This window comes from Trachurus japonicus, chromosome 15, assembly GCF_045865225.1.
Source record: "Trachurus japonicus isolate A0001 chromosome 15, Traja_1.0".
In the NCBI taxonomy this organism is placed as follows: domain Eukaryota; kingdom Metazoa; phylum Chordata; class Actinopteri; order Carangiformes; family Carangidae; genus Trachurus; species Trachurus japonicus.
In genome coordinates, this window is record NC_140921.1 from 16,361,548 (window position 1) to 16,380,099 (window position 18,552).

Genomic DNA, 18,552 nt, shown 5'->3' on the forward strand with positions numbered 1-18,552 from the left:
CCAGGGATAATCTTGTCGAACTACACTACTGAAATAAACTCTGCTTGCTGGATACTGTTGTACAAAATATAACCCCAAAATATGATGAAATAAAGCAGAAAAATAAAAAATTACATTTCCCTGAAGTTCTCTTCAACAGTGATGCTACATGCAGCATCGTATCACTTCCTCCCACCTAGAGACTCGCATAAAGACTCAGCATCTCAGCTTTGGTTTACAGATCACATGAGACATGCCTGAGATGAAAGAAAACAGCCACAACAATATTCTCATCCTGTATGTCCTCCTCTTATCGTCATGCACATTAGGCTCCGGGGCACGGGAAACAAGCTCGCCGATTCCTACGTTTCTGCGTGCACACACAGGGCTCGGAGCTGCTGAGGCTTCAGGATTTGCAGAGCAGAGGCAGAGCATCAGTTGCTGAAAGTCTGGTCTGCTTCCCTTTCAGGACGGAGTCAAGTGCAAAGCTTATGTAAGAGAGCTGGGAAGACTTTTGGGAAGCAGATCGATGGACAAAATAAGGGTGGGGATGAAGCGGTGATACAGACCAGCAGTTCCTCACTAGTAGGCTCAAATTAAATCCGAGGTGTTGGGAAATGAGCCGGAGAAAAGAAGAGAAACATATTTCTACGTCTTATATCATGCTTATCTTTTTTGTTTTTATAGGTAATGCACAGATTATGTTTACCTTTTAATGCCTTCAAATAAAATCTTATTGACATATTGAAATCTTAATGATCCTTGAGTGTTTCTTCTCTCTGTTTTCAGGATATCAAACATGTGTTTCCAGAGACGGAGAAAAGCTACAGTAGGTCCTGCATTAGATTATCTACAGCGTGTGGGTTTAAGCATAAGAGTTTAATTTCATTTGAGAGTCATAACTATATTGATTTGTCCTGTTTTGTGATCCACAAGACAGCACTGAAGCATTTTGACCCCTGAGGATTAAACATTTCAGAACTTTTTTTCTGTGTCTACCTCCACTGGATGAGCTCTTTTTCTATGTCATTATATGCTTTGAGAGGTCTATAGTGACTGTGAGCTTGGCATCATTATTACAGTGTTCCTTTTTTAATAATCCCTCACTTCAAACAGAAGGATCAGTCAAATTGCTTTAAACATGCTCCTGACAAATAGAATAAGCTACAAAAACTTAAGAAAGTGAAACCTCTTTTCAAGTAAAATGAACGCTACTCATGGCCATTTTCTTTCATATAAATTAATGTATATTTTTGGATGTGAATATTTGTATGTAATTGTGTTATGTTATTGTGTGTTTGTTTGAGGCCACCGGTGTAAACAAGGATTAAATAATTGAGTTAAAGTGGCAGAAAATGCCTTAATCACACTGAGTGGAACAAGTCTTTAAGTAGACTACCTGGGGTAGAACAAGGGGGCCATTAAACCAGAAGACACACTGCACACATAATGATTGTGAACCTCATGGCAGCAAAGTCTCAGCTGGTTTTTCTGCATGTTTCCTCACTATGTGCCCCATGGGACTGTTTTAACAAGGAGGGGGTGCAGAAACTGATGCTCAATCCTTATTTCCAGCACTTTGTACGTACTTTGTATGTGTGACACAATAGAAGCACCAGGTTACATGTAAAATGAAAAAAAGCAATTACAGCCTATGTTGAAAATCGAATTCAGAATGAATCATTTACATATTTTGTATACTTCGATTTGCAGAGAGATTTCCATTTGTATCTCAAAAAACACACTTTGACAAATGAATAGGCATTGTCTGTACTGCACTTCACCGTACTGGTTCATACATGAGTAACCTCTTTCATACTGAAGATGGACGGTGGACAAAAGGTATTAATTTATGTCAGCACTCAATGCCGAGACACTCGCTGTGACGACTATGTTGTGCTTTATACATAATAATTCCCTGCTTCACACGAGACAGGCTCTAATGTCACTCTTCACACTCAAGCAGAGAGATGTGTGACGTCAACAGGAAAGCATGGATAAAAGATCAAATATAAAAGCGTGGTGGAAAATTGGAGGCATGTATGTAAACAGTGAGTTGCTTTTTTCATTTCCCTATCAAAGGGACGGGACAAAAACGGACTGTTTTCATTGAATTTGGCAGAAATATTGATGCAGCTCTGGGTTCTTCAACCTTCTTGTTTTGCTGTTATCACTTCGCAATACGCACAGCATGCACGCAACAGACACAGACAGATACAGCTATAAAAACCACACTTAGTCCACAAAGTCTCTGTGCACTCATGCCAGCCCTGTACTCACTATCTATAAATAAAATCAGTCCTTGTGCCTCTCGGGGCCCTGGAGGGAATAAGAAAACAGTCTGCAACTCACTGGAGAATCTGGTACAAACGGCGAGAACCTTCACACTTCACTGAAAACACTGAGTTCAACTGAAAAAAAAAAACAGACTTGTACAACAATGGAAAATCGATAAAGTTTCGTCGGTAGGGGCTAAAAGAAGGATAAGAATCAGCCCATGATTTGAGACGGGGGACTCCGAAACAATATGATCGAATAAGAGAATGGCAACCCGATCGGCTGCAACAGTGGACTGAAACCTGGCTCGGCCTTGAGGGAAAGGCAGACTGGCTGTCACTTCTGGTGCCTAACAAGTCCAGTCTTTTGGCTCACTCATATCTAATGCTGTTAAAAAAAAATCTTAAAAACAGATTCACACGGTTACTGTGCTCCTTTCTGTATCATTTGTAAACCACAAACTATCTCCAACACTGATTGATTCTCTAAAATTGGAGAACACACAACGCCATTGTACATCCCTCTTTGCCTTCTGCTGCCGCACCTGTCAAGCTTTCCACTCTGGTGAATCATATACACTGTTTACAAAGATTTACCAGCAAATACCATCGTGTTTTTTGGAACAATGGAGTTCTTGATTTCAGACAGAAGAGAAACAAAAGCAGCCGCTCTTATTTCTAGCCATTTGCTGTAAATACTGTCCATACCTGAGATAGACAGACAAGGATATGACTGCTTCATTCTAACCATGACCATTATGGCACAGGCAGGAGAGAAAGTTTTGCTTTATTGTGTGTATTCTCTCAAACAGTAACTTTCAGTTTCAACATTACACAGGGAAAGGATTTTATATTGGGGCTGGATGCGGCAAGTGATAACACATTTAGCTGGAGATGCTTAAGTGTAAACTTTCCCAAAACCAATAAAGAGCAGAACGGAGTTGCGAGTGTTATCTCAAATCTGATAAGGCAGCATCTAAGACCAGGGTAGGAAAATACTCTGCAGTGTCGTCGTGCTACTCATGTTCATTTCTTTCTGTTTGATCTATCTTTTTATTTGTAATGTGTAACCCCACAAATCAATGTGGTGTAAATGAAGCCAGTAAAGGCTTCTGCTGTATGTAACAATCTAATCCAGGGCTGCTAATTCATGCAACTGCCAGGTAACAGGCAATGACATTACAGATGCCTACTGTCACCCCAGCTTTCCATCCTCGCTTCCTTCTGTACCCATCACTGACGTCACAGAGATCCAATATTTTTTCTGAATGTTTAGAAAAAACTCTAAAATAAATCTGCTTTGGTGCTGCGTGAAAATTATACAATGCTAAGATAAGAGACTTTCTCATCTGATCACCAGCGTCAATGTTAATACGTGGGTGGAATGAATGATTTTGTTCTTGTGACGAAATAACCCAAATTACAATAACATGGTGGTTCTTTGAGTATGTACATCATTACTATTTAGTTTCACTTGAGTGAATTAGATAGCTGGCAAACATCCTCCCATTTCAATTCAGTATGTGTCAAGCATTGAAATGCCTGTTAAGATGGGGTGCCCTTATATACTTTTAAATTTATTGCAAGATCCTAGCACCGGCAACATTTGCATTTAAATATCAATTGACTCCATGTTTACTCTCTTCACCAACACAGATGAAAATGAAAAGGCTGCATCAGTCACAGCTCTGCTTTGGGAGGGGAACAGATGCAGAACAAGACGAGGAGAGAGAGAGAGAATGATAAACAATAAAGAAAGAAGGTGATGGAGATGAGAGAGGGAGAGCAGGTACAACCCACTTATCCAGAATAGGATGAACATCATGACCCTCCCTGTGCTACTCAAAACAAAAACCCACCAACTTGATCTCATCAAAACAATCTAAGCTTAATTTACACAGAGGTGCTACACACAAAAATGAGCTATTATACTCATTTAGTTTTGGTTTTAGAGAGGGTAAAATAATGGTCAGTTCAGATCAAGTTCTCTTTTTTTCCGTATGAAGCTTCTCTCTGCTCAACATGTGTTGAAATCTAAGCTTGCCATACCTGTCATGCCTTCTTACCTATGCCTATGAATGAACTCCTTCTAGTCATGTTATGTCTTAAATCTGACCATGAGATCTTCCCAGCTACCAGCTGCTCAACTTCTCAACACCACACACTGTGGGTTTCTTAACCCTTCTGTTGTCCTCCTGGGTCAAGGAAGGAAGGATGAAGGGAAAGAAGGATGGAAGGAAGGACAAAGGGAAAGATGGAAGGAAAGAAGGAAGGGAAAAAGGAAGGTAGGATAGAAGGAGGGAGGGAACAGATTGGGCCAATTGGGTCAAAAACAAAGGAAGAAGTAAGGACGAAGGGAAGGAAGGAAGAAAGGGAGGGAGGGGAAAAGGATTGTGGAAAGAAGGAAGGGAAAAGGGAAGGAAAGAAAGATGGAGGGAGGGAACAGATTCATTCAAGGAAGGAAGAAGGGAGGGAACAGATCAGGTCAATTGGATCAAAAGAGGAAGAAAGTAAGGACAAAGGGAAGGAAGGAAGGAAGGAATGAAGGAAGGGAATTAGGATTGTGGAAAGAAGGAAGGGGAAAGGAAGGAAAGAAAGATGGAGGGAGGGAACAGATCAGGTCAATTGGATCAAAAGAGGAAGGAACTAAGGACGAAGGGGAGAAAGGAAGGAAGGAACGGTATAAGGATTGTGGAAAGAAGGAAGGGAGAAAGGAAGGATGGATGGAGGAAGGGAACAGATTGGGTCAATTTGACCCATAAGGACAACAGGAGGGTTAAATGTGCACGCATGCAGTAGCCTACCTGTATGTGTGTGCATGCTCTTTTGAGTTTGATTACTGGCAACATTCTGTCGACAAGCCACCTCTCACGTGTAAAACATGCATATTTGCTCAGCTATTTCCGCCCAACTCTACATTTTCTCATCAAATTCTCTTGTATCAGCTACTGTGTCTACAGGCGCTGATCTCACACACAGTCACAGGCTGTGACTCGGTCTGGCGCAAGCCCAAAGGTAATAACACTTGGGTGGCATTTACTGTAGAGACAACCACTGCCACTTAGAGTTATTGTTAGTTTTAATGGAAGAAAAAAAAGGTCTGATTTATTGAATGTCTTGCAGAATATCAAAAGCAGGACGCAGTCTTATAATAATTTAGGACGTGTAGTGCATTTGCAAAAGAGAGTTAATTATGAAACAAATCTCTTCAGTTTTGAATTCATATAAGCTAATGCCACAATGCACAACTCTTCAAAGAAGAAAATATCCTGGGGCTTTTACCACTGCTAATATCTGAGCTATTAGTAACGACAGCAGGACACTGATGTCCCTGAGAAAGAGCTCTTATGAGAAGGATTCCTAAGGTGTTCTTTGCACTCAGCAGCCTATTTGGCACAGCGACTCCCAGGTGTAGCCAACATAGAAGCAGGTCACTGCAAGATCTGAAATGCTCACAGGGGTTTATGGCGGAGGAATGCTCTACAAAAAGACGCCCTAAAGAACCAAGTCTATGTATGTTTGTCACACCTGTATGAAAAGTTCTGGGTGTGGATACATCTAATCAATTTTATACACAATTGCTAAGAAAATTGATATTTATCGTCTTTTCTTGCTACTTGTCAAATCTGCTTCCTGTCTCTCTGCGGCACCTGTGCCCTTCAGCTGTGGCTATTGTGCTGCAGTGGGAAGCAGCTGTAGCTGTGCAAGCAGGGCATGATGAAAGGTTGTTTCTTCTTTTTTTTTTTTTTCTTCTCCTCCTCAATTACAGCCCACCTAAGCCTCTGGTGCCCAGCCAAGACGCCCCACGGGGCGCCAGTAAAGCGTCCAAATCCCGGAACAACCAGACCATCTCTCCCTGACCTGTCGAGGAGATCGAGATCCACTTCATCTGCATTGCCAGCGAAGTTTTGGACATTTGCAGCTTTATAGAGAAACTGGAGCACGATAAGGAACAACTCACGCCAGAACAAAGCATGATTAGATAGACTAATGGAATTCTGATTAGCTGTTATCATCATTCATAGCATTAATGCATCAGCAGTAGTCTTTTCTAATATCAGAGAGCACAGGGCTGTGGAGCTGCTGTGTGATAGGGAAGCCAGACTGAGCACAGGGCCAGTGATGATAATTTACGGTCTGGATATTCTTAAATGGAGTATTTGGCACCGGTGTTACAGATGCCATTATCCACAATTATGTTTCCTCGGCTCGTATGATGAAATGATAAAAAAGCAGCAGTGCCAGGTGCATTCCACAATCGGGAAGTGTTAAAATGGTGCTGGATTGTATCCAGTTTAAGAGACAAAAGGTTAAAAGCAGACATGGGCAGTATAGGTAGCTCATCTCAGGTAAACCTATACCCTCAAATGTTCTCTAACGATTACCAGTGTGGCGCAAAAGAACAACATAATAATGACTGCCAGAACCTGCAGCAAGCACATTCTGCATATTTAATCCACCGGCATCGACAAGGGATGTGATGTTTTTGTGCTTTCTGCTCATTAAAAATGAAGTGACTGGATAACAGGTGCAGGTAGGATCGGTGCCGGGGTGGTCCAGAGCTGCCCGACTGTAGAGGCATGCATTTTTAAGATAAGGATTTACCAGGCACAGACAGGACAGGGGAACGCGGAGAGAAGCAAGAAAAATGCTAGGCAAAAATCACATCACAAACCCCTTTCTGTGATGGATGTTGACAAAAAAACCTCCTCCCTCTAGGGTGAAACCTGCATTGCCTGCCACCAATAATAATCTGTTTTAAGGCAAATATCTGAGTTTGTCTTAAATCAACAGGAATAAAACATCAGACCAATTTCATGGCTTAGTGGTTGCAAGGGCAGAGTCATCTTTACAAGGGAAGTTGAGCAAAAAATTGAATTTACTGTTGATTTGCTTTAAGCAGACACATCAGATTGGATCTGCTCTGCATAGAATGCTGTAGTCTCTCCAGCCATTTCATTTCATAGTGAAGTGAAGTTAGACTTGGCTGGCGAGATGATCCTGGTTGACATCTAATTGTGGCTTTAATTGAGTCTCTGAATTTCCGTGTGCTTAACTTTATTCGGTAACTTACAAATGGTGCAACTTCTAGCTCTCTGTGTCTCTATCTTTAGCGATTAGGGCTCTGTTATTCTATTTAGACCTTCATATTGAAGATTCATTATTAGTGAAGATGTTCTGGTTTCTATTTGCGACTAATTTCCAAGATTTAAACAAAGATGTCAGTCTTTTTGCATTCTGTTACCATCATGTTCCTCCTTTTTTATTATCTATTTATTTATCTATCTATCTATTTTTCCTGCATTTGGTGCATTAGTGGAATGAAATGTTGAGTGCACATGTCAGATTAAAGGATTGAAGGTATCTCATTCTGTTATTTGTTGACTGTAACTGTTCACCCTAATCGCCTTCTCTTCCTGTGAAATAGATTGAATTGAAGTGAGGGAGCTATTTTTATTGGAAGTGAAAGAGGCTCTTATCCTGAATCTGCTTTTACATTTTGTAAGAGAATAAATATGAAATATTTACAGTGCGCATTCTGCTGCCTATGTATTGTGTGTGTTTATGTGTGTGTGTGTCTGTCTGTGTGTGTTTGTGCAGGAGGGAGATTGAAAGAGCTCTTCTTTCATGTTGTGCAGCTTTGATTATTGCTTTCCAGAGTTGGATTAATATTCAACATCCAACTCTCAAGAGGACTGTGCAAGTCAACATCAATTTATGTAATCTGAATACCTATAAGTGTGTCATTGGCATTCCTTTATACATCAACCAAATGATTCCCAGAGAGTGAACTACTCATTTTCTAGTTCCTAGTTTTTCTTTTTCGCACAAAGACCAACATGAAGCAATGGCAATTAAACGTTCATTATATTCAATAATCAGCAGCTCTCATTAAGAATCATCAAGAAAATATTAAATGGTGAACAATTATATTTCAGCTGAAGGAGCCTACAGAGTTAATGACATTAAGAGGGATCCTAGTAAAGGATGTTTCCACTTATTCCTCCACCCTGAAGCAGGACTGCTGAGGGGATAGAGTCATCAAACTCCCAGTGATACAGGCTCCATTTCAGCACCATAACACACAGACTGCTGTTGCTACGGCAGCAAGCAGAAATCAGAGAGGTTTCTATCGGTGATTCCCCCGGGAGGTTCAGTGGATCGCTTCTGTGATGTTTCTCCTGTCATCATCATCATCACCAGAGACACCAGCGCTCCTGCCCTTTAATGCGCTTGCAAACGCACAAACACACACAACAAGCGCGCGCAAAACGCAACAGCCCTGACAAAAAAAAAAAAAAAATCTCTCTTATGCACTTGCACAAGTATAGACACAATCACACAAATGCGCACGTACAAGCACACATTAAGAAAATTGCTCCTGGGAATTATGATCATGAAAGGGATGCAGTGTGCAACTGTAGGGGTTGGTTGTGTCACACAGCAGCTTGGATGTTAAACTGAGGAAAAAAGAGAACACAGAGCAAGTGACATCTTCATACTGGCAAACCCTTAAGCGATGTAGAGAAGATGATCCCACTTAACCTGTACTGTTAATATCTTGGGAATGGGATGTTTTACATATTCCAGGGGTGTGAGTTTATTAACTCTTGGAAGGAGTGAGATTTTTTTTTTTTACCCTGCAAAGCCAATCGAGATGTGCTGAACTGAGAATGAAGCTGCTCCTCTAAGATTTTGGATCAAAGCTGTGTAAATATGGAGCAGCATCCAGTGAGTTATAATCCCACAATAATTCTGACTTAATCTTTCCATGCCCACAATTTCATTACCTCCTTAAGTACAGTTCCAGAGGACATTCTCTTTAAGTAATCACAGTCAAACTAATCCATCCCCACGAGAGGTGGCTGCCAATTTTCACAAACATCACGGGCCATGACCCCTAATTTAAGGCAGCGTATGAATGTGGATGAAAAAGTGACACCACAGCCTGTCTGTGATGTTATTATTATTTAGAAAGGCTCACCTTCTCCTCCTGAGAAGACATGGCATTGCTCTCGTGTAGATGCTCAAGCTCAAATGCTCATATTTCAAATCCAATAATGGTACCTATCACGTGCTGCAGTGACCACCCCGGATCAATTAAAACCCAATTAACAGGAGCCATGTGGAACATAATCCAACTGCACTATTGTCCAAATCCTGTTGGGATCATTAGTAATCATTGCACAGAGCTGGAGGCAAAACCACATCTATACATTCATAGACACAGCAATATATCACTGTGCATACCCTGCAGGCTTTAATCAATCCTCGCAACCCAGTTCAGTCTGCACAGTAGGTGAATATGCACATCAATCAATCACCACCCCTCTGTTCTAATTGCTTAATTCTCTTGTTTGTGAAATCTCTTGGGCACATCTGGAAACAAATCCTAACCCATATTAGGGGCAGTTTGATGGAATAGGTCTATACAGCTCCTGCTGTGCAAGTGGGACTAAGACATTAATTGCTTATAATTAACCAAAGGCCTCTATACTAAACGTAGGAAGAGCGGTAGCCTACATATGGGTTGTGTTTACAACTTTGACCTAGCTTTCCTCGAAAAGCTTGTTTGGAAGCGCTCTGTTTAAGAATCACTTTGGACAAACTGAATTGTGGGAAAGCATTTATAAAAGTAATGGCCAATGTTCAGTCAATGTTTGGCACAGTTATCTTTGCCATCCTTACAAATTATATTTCACTCATGATGCCCAACATATTTTGAATAATCAGTCAAAAAAGAAGAAGAAAAAAAGAAGGTTAAACATATGACAAAAATGTGGGTAAAAATAAACTCATCTAATTCCAGCTTAATTTCTTAATTGATAGGCTACACTTAATATAAAGTGTGAGTTTCTCCAATGTGGACCATGTTTCAACAACAGCACCAAGTTTGTGTGCATTATTTGCCAATCCCAAGAAAGTGAATGATAACTATTTTTAGTGTTTCTAAATGGACGCGCGTATGTGTGTGTAGGCTCTCTCTCTCTCTGTGTGTGTGTTTCTTCTACCGCATTACCGCGCATCTCTCGACCACCGCGGCGGACTTACATCTCTGAAGCGATTCCAGTGCTTGATCTTGCGGCTGTACTGTGAAATGGTGGACAGCCACTGCTCGTCCTCCATGAAATTCCCCGTTTTTTCCGCCTCTTTGACGCTCTTCACGTCGGTCTGGAAGGTAGACCCGGTGAGCATCACCAGCGGGACGAGAAGGCACACGATATCCGTAATTTCCACCATGGCAGCGGACAAAAACACCTCGCGCACACCGGCTGTCGGTTTCTCTCTTCTGGGAGAAGGAGGAGGAGGAGGAGGAGGAGGATGCTGAGGCTTGGATTGAAACTACCAACTGATTAGCCTATAGGATGCTCCTTCTGCTGCTGAGGGGGAGAGAGAGGGAGGGGGGAGAGAAACAGAGGGAGAGAGAGAGAGAGAGAGAGAGAGAGAGAGAGAGAGAGAGAGAGAGAGAGAGTCTGTGAAAACTGTAGGCTATGTTGATGCTATGGCAACATTATTCCTCTAAAACTTATGTGACAGCAAATTACCTTTGATTTGCATTTTTAAAAAAACGTACTAGAGGAATAAAGTAGAATAAGATTAATTACTGAAGCACATCAGGCTACTTGAATGGTAGACCTATGTAGCTATAAACGATTTACCACCTGCAACTCAGGCCACAACTCAGTTAGGCTACTTAAACAGGAAAGAGGGAAAAATTCTGTAGATAAAGACGTCCGTAGTTGCCCACACTCATAACTTTGTGATGAGCACGTTTTGAACTTCAGAGTAGGTCGCTCCGCCACCGCCATCTTGGTTGTTAATGGCTGCCAATAACTTGCTAATGGATGAAAGTGTAGAGAGGATATTTTTGGTGTATGTCGGTTTGTGACGCCACCTGTCTTTCGAAGCGATAAGTCCTCAAATTTCAGTAAAATGTCAAATAAAATGTTTCCTTAAATGTCAATTGGTGTGTTGTAACCCTGCAGTCACCGTCATAAAAAGGACATTGAGTAGGCTGCAAGAGGCCAAATCATTTTTCTCAGCTGTAAAAGTTGGTATTTTAGTGGCCATTCAAAGAGCTAGCCTACAGTTTTTGGTAGCCTACTATTGTTGGTTTTTGTGTCCAACTTTCTTTATTTGAGTTTTTTTTTTATATCTAGGCTAAACAAACCCAACCACTTAAAAATCCATGTCCTTTATTTATGTCCAACGTTACGTAGCCTATGTTGAACAGCACACATTTTGACCTGTGGTGACAGGAAATGCACAGGCGTGACTAATAACATCACCAATGGGTCTGTTCCATTTAAGTGTCCTGGCAAACCATGTCAGGGAGTCAGCAGACATAATATTAGGGCTCAGGAACTGGGACACCTAAATACAATGCAGCCATAATTAATGTTGTTCACTTGCTGTGAAAAATGCCCATTATCATTCAGCCAAATCAACAAAAACTGAACATTAATGAGTCAGAAATTAATTAGTAGCTATTAACTGCAGGGCTATTGTATTGGCGTGTGATGCCACAATGAATCTATGATCTGGATAAAGTAAATGGATTGTTGATTGCATTGCTTCATACAGGGTTTACTTTGACACATTCTATCCCTACAGAATCACTTGGCATATGTGCTGCTACCCTGTCTCAGAATTGTTACCTCCGCTCCATTCATTAAAAGACAAATGCTGTCAATCTCTGTTCTCCTGTGTTCAGATGCCCAACAGGTAGGCTAATGGCAATTTCTGATATGTCACTGAGCAGTATAGGGCATTTGCATTGTACCACAGATATAAGACCTGACTGTATCTTCCCTGCCTGCTGCATATCTCCCTGCTGCAGCCTCACTCAACCAGTCCTCAGAGACAGTGCACTAGATGACGGCTTGTAATTGAAGTGCTGGATAAACTGATGCCATCTTTTTTTCATCCTGAAAAGAGTGACTTTAATGAAGGCAGACATGAGACAGGGTGGTGTCACTCATCTGAATGCAACCAAGTTTACAGGGAAAGATATAGGAAAAGGGGAAGTTGTTTAAACTGAGCACATGTGGTGGTATCACATGTCTTAATCCACATGCCTATATATTGGCATGTGGGTAGTGGCAAGTGCATATCCATGTGTGCAAACAACAGATGTGTAGCTATTTAATGTGAAGACGATCCTCAGTTTGTAACTAATGCTGTGTGTGTGTGGTCATACTGAAGCGTTTTTTATCACAGTGGATCATTCACAGTGACATTAATCAAACTAAGAGCAATGAGACAAATCCAGCACAAATGGCACTGTGTGATCAAAATTACACATCCTCTCAGGCACACATTACTCTGGGAGTCCGACACAGACCCCATCATGAACCCACAGACAGATGAGACGTGACAGTCAGAGAGAGAGAGGAGGGCAGAACATGACAGGCCAACAATGTTCATCTCATTTATTGGAGCCAGTTAAAGAAAAAAAAAACGGCTGAGTAATCCTAGACTCACAGAGCCATAGGGGGTTTCAGGTAATCTCCTTATAAAAGCTAGGAAAATACACGCCGCTGTCAGTGATGTGAGAGTGGTTTCCACAGGTCTGATGCTTTGTCAAATGAAGGGAGGGAATCTAATGGTGGTGGCGGGCGGGAATGGCTGCAGGATGGAGACATGTTAAGATCAGATGATGCTCATTAACAAAACATGTAGGCTGCTGTCATCAAAGGCAGACACCATAGACATGAGATAATGCTCTGTTCCCATGCCACTCACAGAAAAATGTTTAAAATGTTTTTATTTACTTAAAACTGTTATTCAAGAACATTTAGAAAACATTATATGTATATTCTTTTATTCTACTGCATATTTAGCCACACAGGATTAGGAATGGTGATCTGGTTGCTGGTTGGTTTGGTTATTGGATGGATTTGGCACAACAGCATAATACAGATTTCAATGATGTTCAGGGGATGAACTGTAATGACTTTGATCCTCTGACTTTTCATCTAATGACACTGGCAAGTTTTCACTAATCCAATGAGATATCTCAACATCTGAATGGATTGGCACAAAGTTTTGCACACACATTTTTAGTTGCCTGACTATGAAAAAAGTGAATAGGCAGATTATTCTGAATGTCAAACTATAAAGTGCATTTCACATGAATAGGCTCTGTGAGATATGGTAAGCACATCTGATTGAAGATTCAAAGAACAGTCATAACAGCAACAACAAGTCGTGTTTAATTCAAAACCAGACACAAAAAGCACAACATTGGCAGCACTGTTAAATAATGCACAGACATGGCTCTAAAATGAAAGATAGCATCACTCAGGGAAAGATAAGAGGTAAGAGTACTTATAAATAATGATCAGGATACTTTTCTCTGTTTAGTGTGATGTGGTCACAGTTCATCATGCATTCAATGACTTTCTTACCCCCGAACCTATCACTTAGCAATGCAGCCTCTTTGCCTAATGACATTCAATCAATAGCAATAATAAGGCTCATTCATGACCATAAAAACTACAAATAATCCAGTTCCTCTGGGTGTTCTACGTCAAGTCGGTTAAAGGGAAACAACAATCATACCATTTCCGGGGGAAATACATTTGCATTCAGTGCTCAGATGCTGTGACTGACAACAAGAATAAATCAATGTAGAAAATCCTACTGGGCCAGATAAAATATATTATGTACACATGAAAATATAAAGGTACAGTACTATATGAATCTCATGAAAACATACAATAAGAAATAAATACAGTGCTACCAACTTATAGATTTTGCTAGTGCTGCTAACTTTCTGTAAATCACTGCACAAATAAGATACTGTTAGATAAGGCTTGTACTGCTGAAAGCCATGAACAGTGTCACACTGTGTAGTTTTCATGCCATCAGTTTTCATGTTTCTCAGATTATAGCCTGCAGATTTTTATATCTGCATTGGATCATTTGTGAAACATTGTTTTAAAATGGTATTTATGGATAAAGGCCCTTTTCAGTTAACCTGGTTTAAGCTTAGTCATGTTTTTTTTTCTTCTTTCTCCTCTCTTTGATTTTTCAATGTCCCAAATATTTAAAAAACTTCAAGAAACCCTCAGATTTTACTTTTAAGTCAAGGTCTGCCAAAAACCGAGAGTCCAACACTCCATTAAGATAATATTCAAAGCATAGGTTATTTAAAATGGGTAGGCCTATGCAAAGTGTTAATGCTTTGATAAAGAAGAGTGCATCTCAGCAAAACTTGCCAAACATCACAGTTTCTCCTGCACCCCCCCTTGAGAGTACAGGTCTGCTTCTGCTTCCTCCAGCAATAAATCAAAAAGTAAATGGAACAATATCCCAGCTCTGACTTCAGGTGACGCTGGCACATAGAACCAAACAGGGTCCTGTGCAGAACTGAAAGGTTCCTGATAAAAACAGGGCTCAGATGACACAGGAATGAGAGGCTGCATGCAGGGATGCTTAGCAGTGATATGCAATGATACTCTGTTTCTCCTTTAATTAGAATCATGTCAGCTAACACCCGGTTTTCATGTCATGAACAATGATTAAAAACAATGAAGCATCCAAGATTGTCACACCACAGCTTCAACAAAACACGTCAGCTTCAGCGAGGTGGATCCTGCTCTCAACAGTATGCTGTTGCTATAGTTACAGCCTGGGAAACACAATCCAGGGATCCTTTTTCCCCGTTTCTGAATTAATTAATGACAAGAGCATATTCAAAAGAGCCCGAAAAACAGGATTGCATCTGAGCTTGCTCAGGTGTGAATACATTGCATTCTCCACTTCCTCTAAGTGCCTTATAATTGCTCCAGGTATTTTCACACCAATTACTGAAACAGATAGTTCTCTGGAATAAAAAATGTGAGAAGACAAAGGTTTTACATTGTGATTCACTCTAATGCACCTCAGATTAAAGCAAATTGTTCCCAGAAAAAAAGAAGAATCCATTCTTAACAATCCATTTGGTAGTAGATTTATTATACATGAATTACATAGCCTGAGGCTGGCCAGCCTAACAGCTCTCTCAGGCCTGTTTGAATTGTAAAACACAGAGCCTGTCACGCTTTATTTCCCCTTTTCCATTTTACTTTTTTTTCCATGACATGGCACAAATAATGTTTTACCCCAAACAGTGTGGTGTTGAAGCTGAAGCTGAATTAAATTATAAACTTTGCATGTAAGCGCGCGCACACACACATAAGGAAAAAAGAGAAATACCAGTAAAGTGCACAGGCACATGAATGAATGCATGTCGGAGACAAAGTGTTCATGGGTACAATCACTCAAAACAATAGGTGCACTCAGGCATAAACATTTTCCACACTCACACACCACACTGGTTCGCAGCTTTGTGATCTGTAATTTTAAGGCTGCAGTTTGTCTGTAAAGTAATGAAGTGGCGCCACCATGTGGAAGTCTATGATACATTACACCATTTAGTCCAGGTCCTGCTGTGCTACCAATTTGGCAAGCATATAAAATAACTAATTTGAGGAGTCCTATTTCCTTTATAATTGTTTAAACCAGTTCTACTAAGTAAGTCTACTAAATAAGTCTTTTTGTTAAATGATGACATGGTAGAATAACTGGATGTAGTTTTCTGTACATAAAGGATCAAGTTTTGTTTGGTGGGTTTTGAGTATAAAACTTCATTTTGGGCATTTTATACTGCCTGTGTTTGAACAGCATCCCATTAAATTACATGGATTAGGCTCACATTCTTCCATGTTCATCCGGTTTATCATACACACATGCTATTATTTTCAAAAATATCCTTTAAATGGAGAGAAAAAAAACTACCCACTCACTGTATGTACATGGGGCCCACCTCTTAACCAAACTCTGTTTTCAGGGGTGGGGGATGGTCTGTGTGTGAATAGCTACATAGATGTCAGGAGTCAAAGGAGTTGTTGGGACAGACGAGGCTACAACTCAAAAACTCTGGGTTTAAGTTCCTCAAAGACTTAGATTAGAGTTTGATGACAAAATAATGAAAGTACCTCAAAGAACACAGTGGCCATGTGCACCACCACCACCACCACCACCACTATCACACACAAGATAAACACATGTTTAACCAAATGATTACCAGTGTGAAACAATTAACACAAGTAGTCTAAGTACCTGAGTACACACACCAACAACCTCTTTGAAGAAAATCAAAGTTTTTGTCTTTTTAATTTTATTTACCGGTAGGATTTATTTATTTTTACAATTTTATATTTAAGGCAATCGGCTACAGTTCTATGATAAATTATGTCTAAATTTGATTATGATCCATGATACCATTAATTTACCTGGAGCTGAACTATATGAGTTTCTGTCAGGTTTGTGAACAGGCTTCAGTAAACATGTAGCCTATCAACAAAATCCTCATTTAGATACATCAGTTTTTGACAAGCTCCAAAATTCATCGTCAGCATTTCTCATCGAGTGGCCTAATGAAAAACAGGCGAGGCCTACGTGTGATACGTGTCTCAAACAGCCACTCACAGGAATGAGTTTTTCCCCAGCTTTCATCATCTCCCTTTTCTCCAGAAACAAAAAAAAAGGGGGGGGGGGGTTCATTGTTTCAAAACCGTTTTCATTTTTCGGCATTTTACTGTCTAATTTCGTAATTAAAAGTTAAATTATTTCAGGAAAAACTAAAACTTGTGTGTAGGTTTGACTGTGGGGGGGTCGGGCGCCTGCTGGGGTCGGGGGGTTGGGGGGGTCCTGGCCTTTGCCTCATCAAAGGGACCAGAAAATGTTACCAGGCAGGGTAGAGAGCCGAGGACGTGAGCTCAAACCTCATTGGATGACAAAACCAGTGGGCGGGGCCTCCAGGCTTGGGTATTTAACGCTTTGTTCCATTGTTACAGTGTGTTTTCCAGCTGGTCTGGCTCTGGAGTTTCAGAGGGGTCCGGTGTTAGAGGATACCACTGCACTTCTTTTGTAGTCTTTTTAAATTATTTTTTTACACTCTCTTTTTTATTATGTCTTTTTCATGCAACCAGTCTCTGGACGGCAGTTTTCCTCCTTCTCCAGCGGAGGACAGAGGGTCCAAGCGGCTGTCCTGGGGCAGCCTGCTGCAGAGGCTGACTGAGCTGAAGGGGATCAACCAGAGGGTCGCAGCAGACCAGTCCTGCAGGAGTGAAACTGGTGAGTGCTGCTGGCTATTGTCTGAGCAAACCCCATTTATTCATGTTGTTGCAAATAGTGAATAGGTTTTCCTTTATTGTTTGGTTTGCTTGCACATGAAAATATAGACACAATGAAGTGATAAAGTACAAAGAGGTGGAGGAAGAGATGTTTTTTTTGATGACCTACTTATATTTTTAATCAGAAAACTGTACTTAAAGTTTAAGGTTAAAAACTGCATAAGATTTAATGTATATTCCTTTGTTTTATAGGATCTGTGGCAGACATGTCTCTGTCAGAGGCAGATTTCTTCTGTGATCCCATGGAAGAGACATTAGCTACAGAACTTGAACAAACCATTGCACAGAGCCTCAACAATGCATCCAACATCCTGAGCTGCTCCAAACTCATTTTACCAGACTGCCTACTGCACTCCATCAGCCAAGAGCTGCTTCATCTGGCTGAGAGCGAACCCTGCGGCCTCAGGGGGGCACTCATCGACTTGTGTGTGGACAGGGGAGACCAGGGGTCCCTATGCACTGTGGACCAAATAGCAGTGGACGCCACACTGGTCCCAACTTTCCACGTCACTCTGGTGCTGAGGCTCGAGTCAAACGGATTGTGGCCAAAGGTTCAGAAGCTCTTCAAGTCCCCGCAGACATCATCAACACCTCTGAAGCACAGGCACACTCAGAAGCTGAGTACGAGCTTCAGAGCTATTAAAAGGAAACTGTATAGTTCAGGGGAGCTGCTGATTGAAGAGTGCTGCTGACCAAGCACTACTCTTCCTCCCTGATAAGCTGAACAAAACGCATGTGGACTGTGAAGAGAGGCATCACATGTAAAAAGGCAATGACAAAGAGGTCCTGAAGTAGCACATACACAAATCTGTTCACTTGTGTATCTCTAAGGTTTCCCTGGAACCGACTTATGTCTCATGGCAGCTTCACACCTGGTTATAGGTGACTCAGCAGTGAAGATTCGTGTTGAAACATGGATCGGTTTGTTTCCTATGAATGTAAAGTCACATCCTGAAGGGAATGACTTATGTATTTGATAGTCAAACAACTTGTGTCTTGAATTTTCAAAACTTGAACATGAAAAAAATAAATTATTTTCTTCTATATTTTATTTTGTCTTGGTTTTCTTCTAATTCTATATTAATCAATGACTGTGTCCCATTTTCATATGA

The 18,552-nt window shown here is 40.9% G+C and overlaps 2 protein-coding genes across 2 annotated transcripts in view; one reads left to right on the plus strand and one right to left on the minus strand.

Annotated features, from left to right (window-relative positions):
* Window positions 1-10,602, minus strand: part of spock2 (SPARC (osteonectin), cwcv and kazal like domains proteoglycan 2) — a 28,231-nt gene extending 17,629 nt beyond the window's left edge. The window contains exon 1 of the mRNA XM_085799957.1: window positions 10,308-10,602. Coding sequence (XP_085656083.1) covers window positions 10,308-10,496 — 189 coding nt within the window. The 5' untranslated portion in view covers window positions 10,497-10,602. The remainder of the gene's footprint in view (window positions 1-10,307) is intronic.
* Window positions 10,603-17,111: 6,509 nt separating this feature from the next.
* On the plus strand, window positions 17,112-18,208 carry LOC146973424 (DNA damage-inducible transcript 4 protein-like). The gene is made up of 2 exons (XM_085799005.1): window positions 17,112-17,381; window positions 17,633-18,208. The coding sequence occupies exons 1-2, from the start codon at window positions 17,216-17,218 to the stop codon at window positions 18,130-18,132; spliced, it is 666 nt and encodes a 221-aa protein (XP_085655131.1). The 5' UTR covers window positions 17,112-17,215; the 3' UTR covers window positions 18,133-18,208.
* Window positions 18,209-18,552: the final 344 nt, after the last annotated feature.

Excerpts from the sequence above, each read along its gene's own strand:
- LOC146973424 (XM_085799005.1), top strand. The coding sequence starts at position 17,216 with ATGTCTTTTTCATGCAACCAGTCTCTGGACGGCAGTTTTCCTCCTTCT. Across the intron at positions 17,382-17,632 it reads GTCCTGCAGGAGTGAAACTG|GATCTGTGGCAGACATGTCT; the intron begins GTGAGTGCTGCT and ends TTTGTTTTATAG.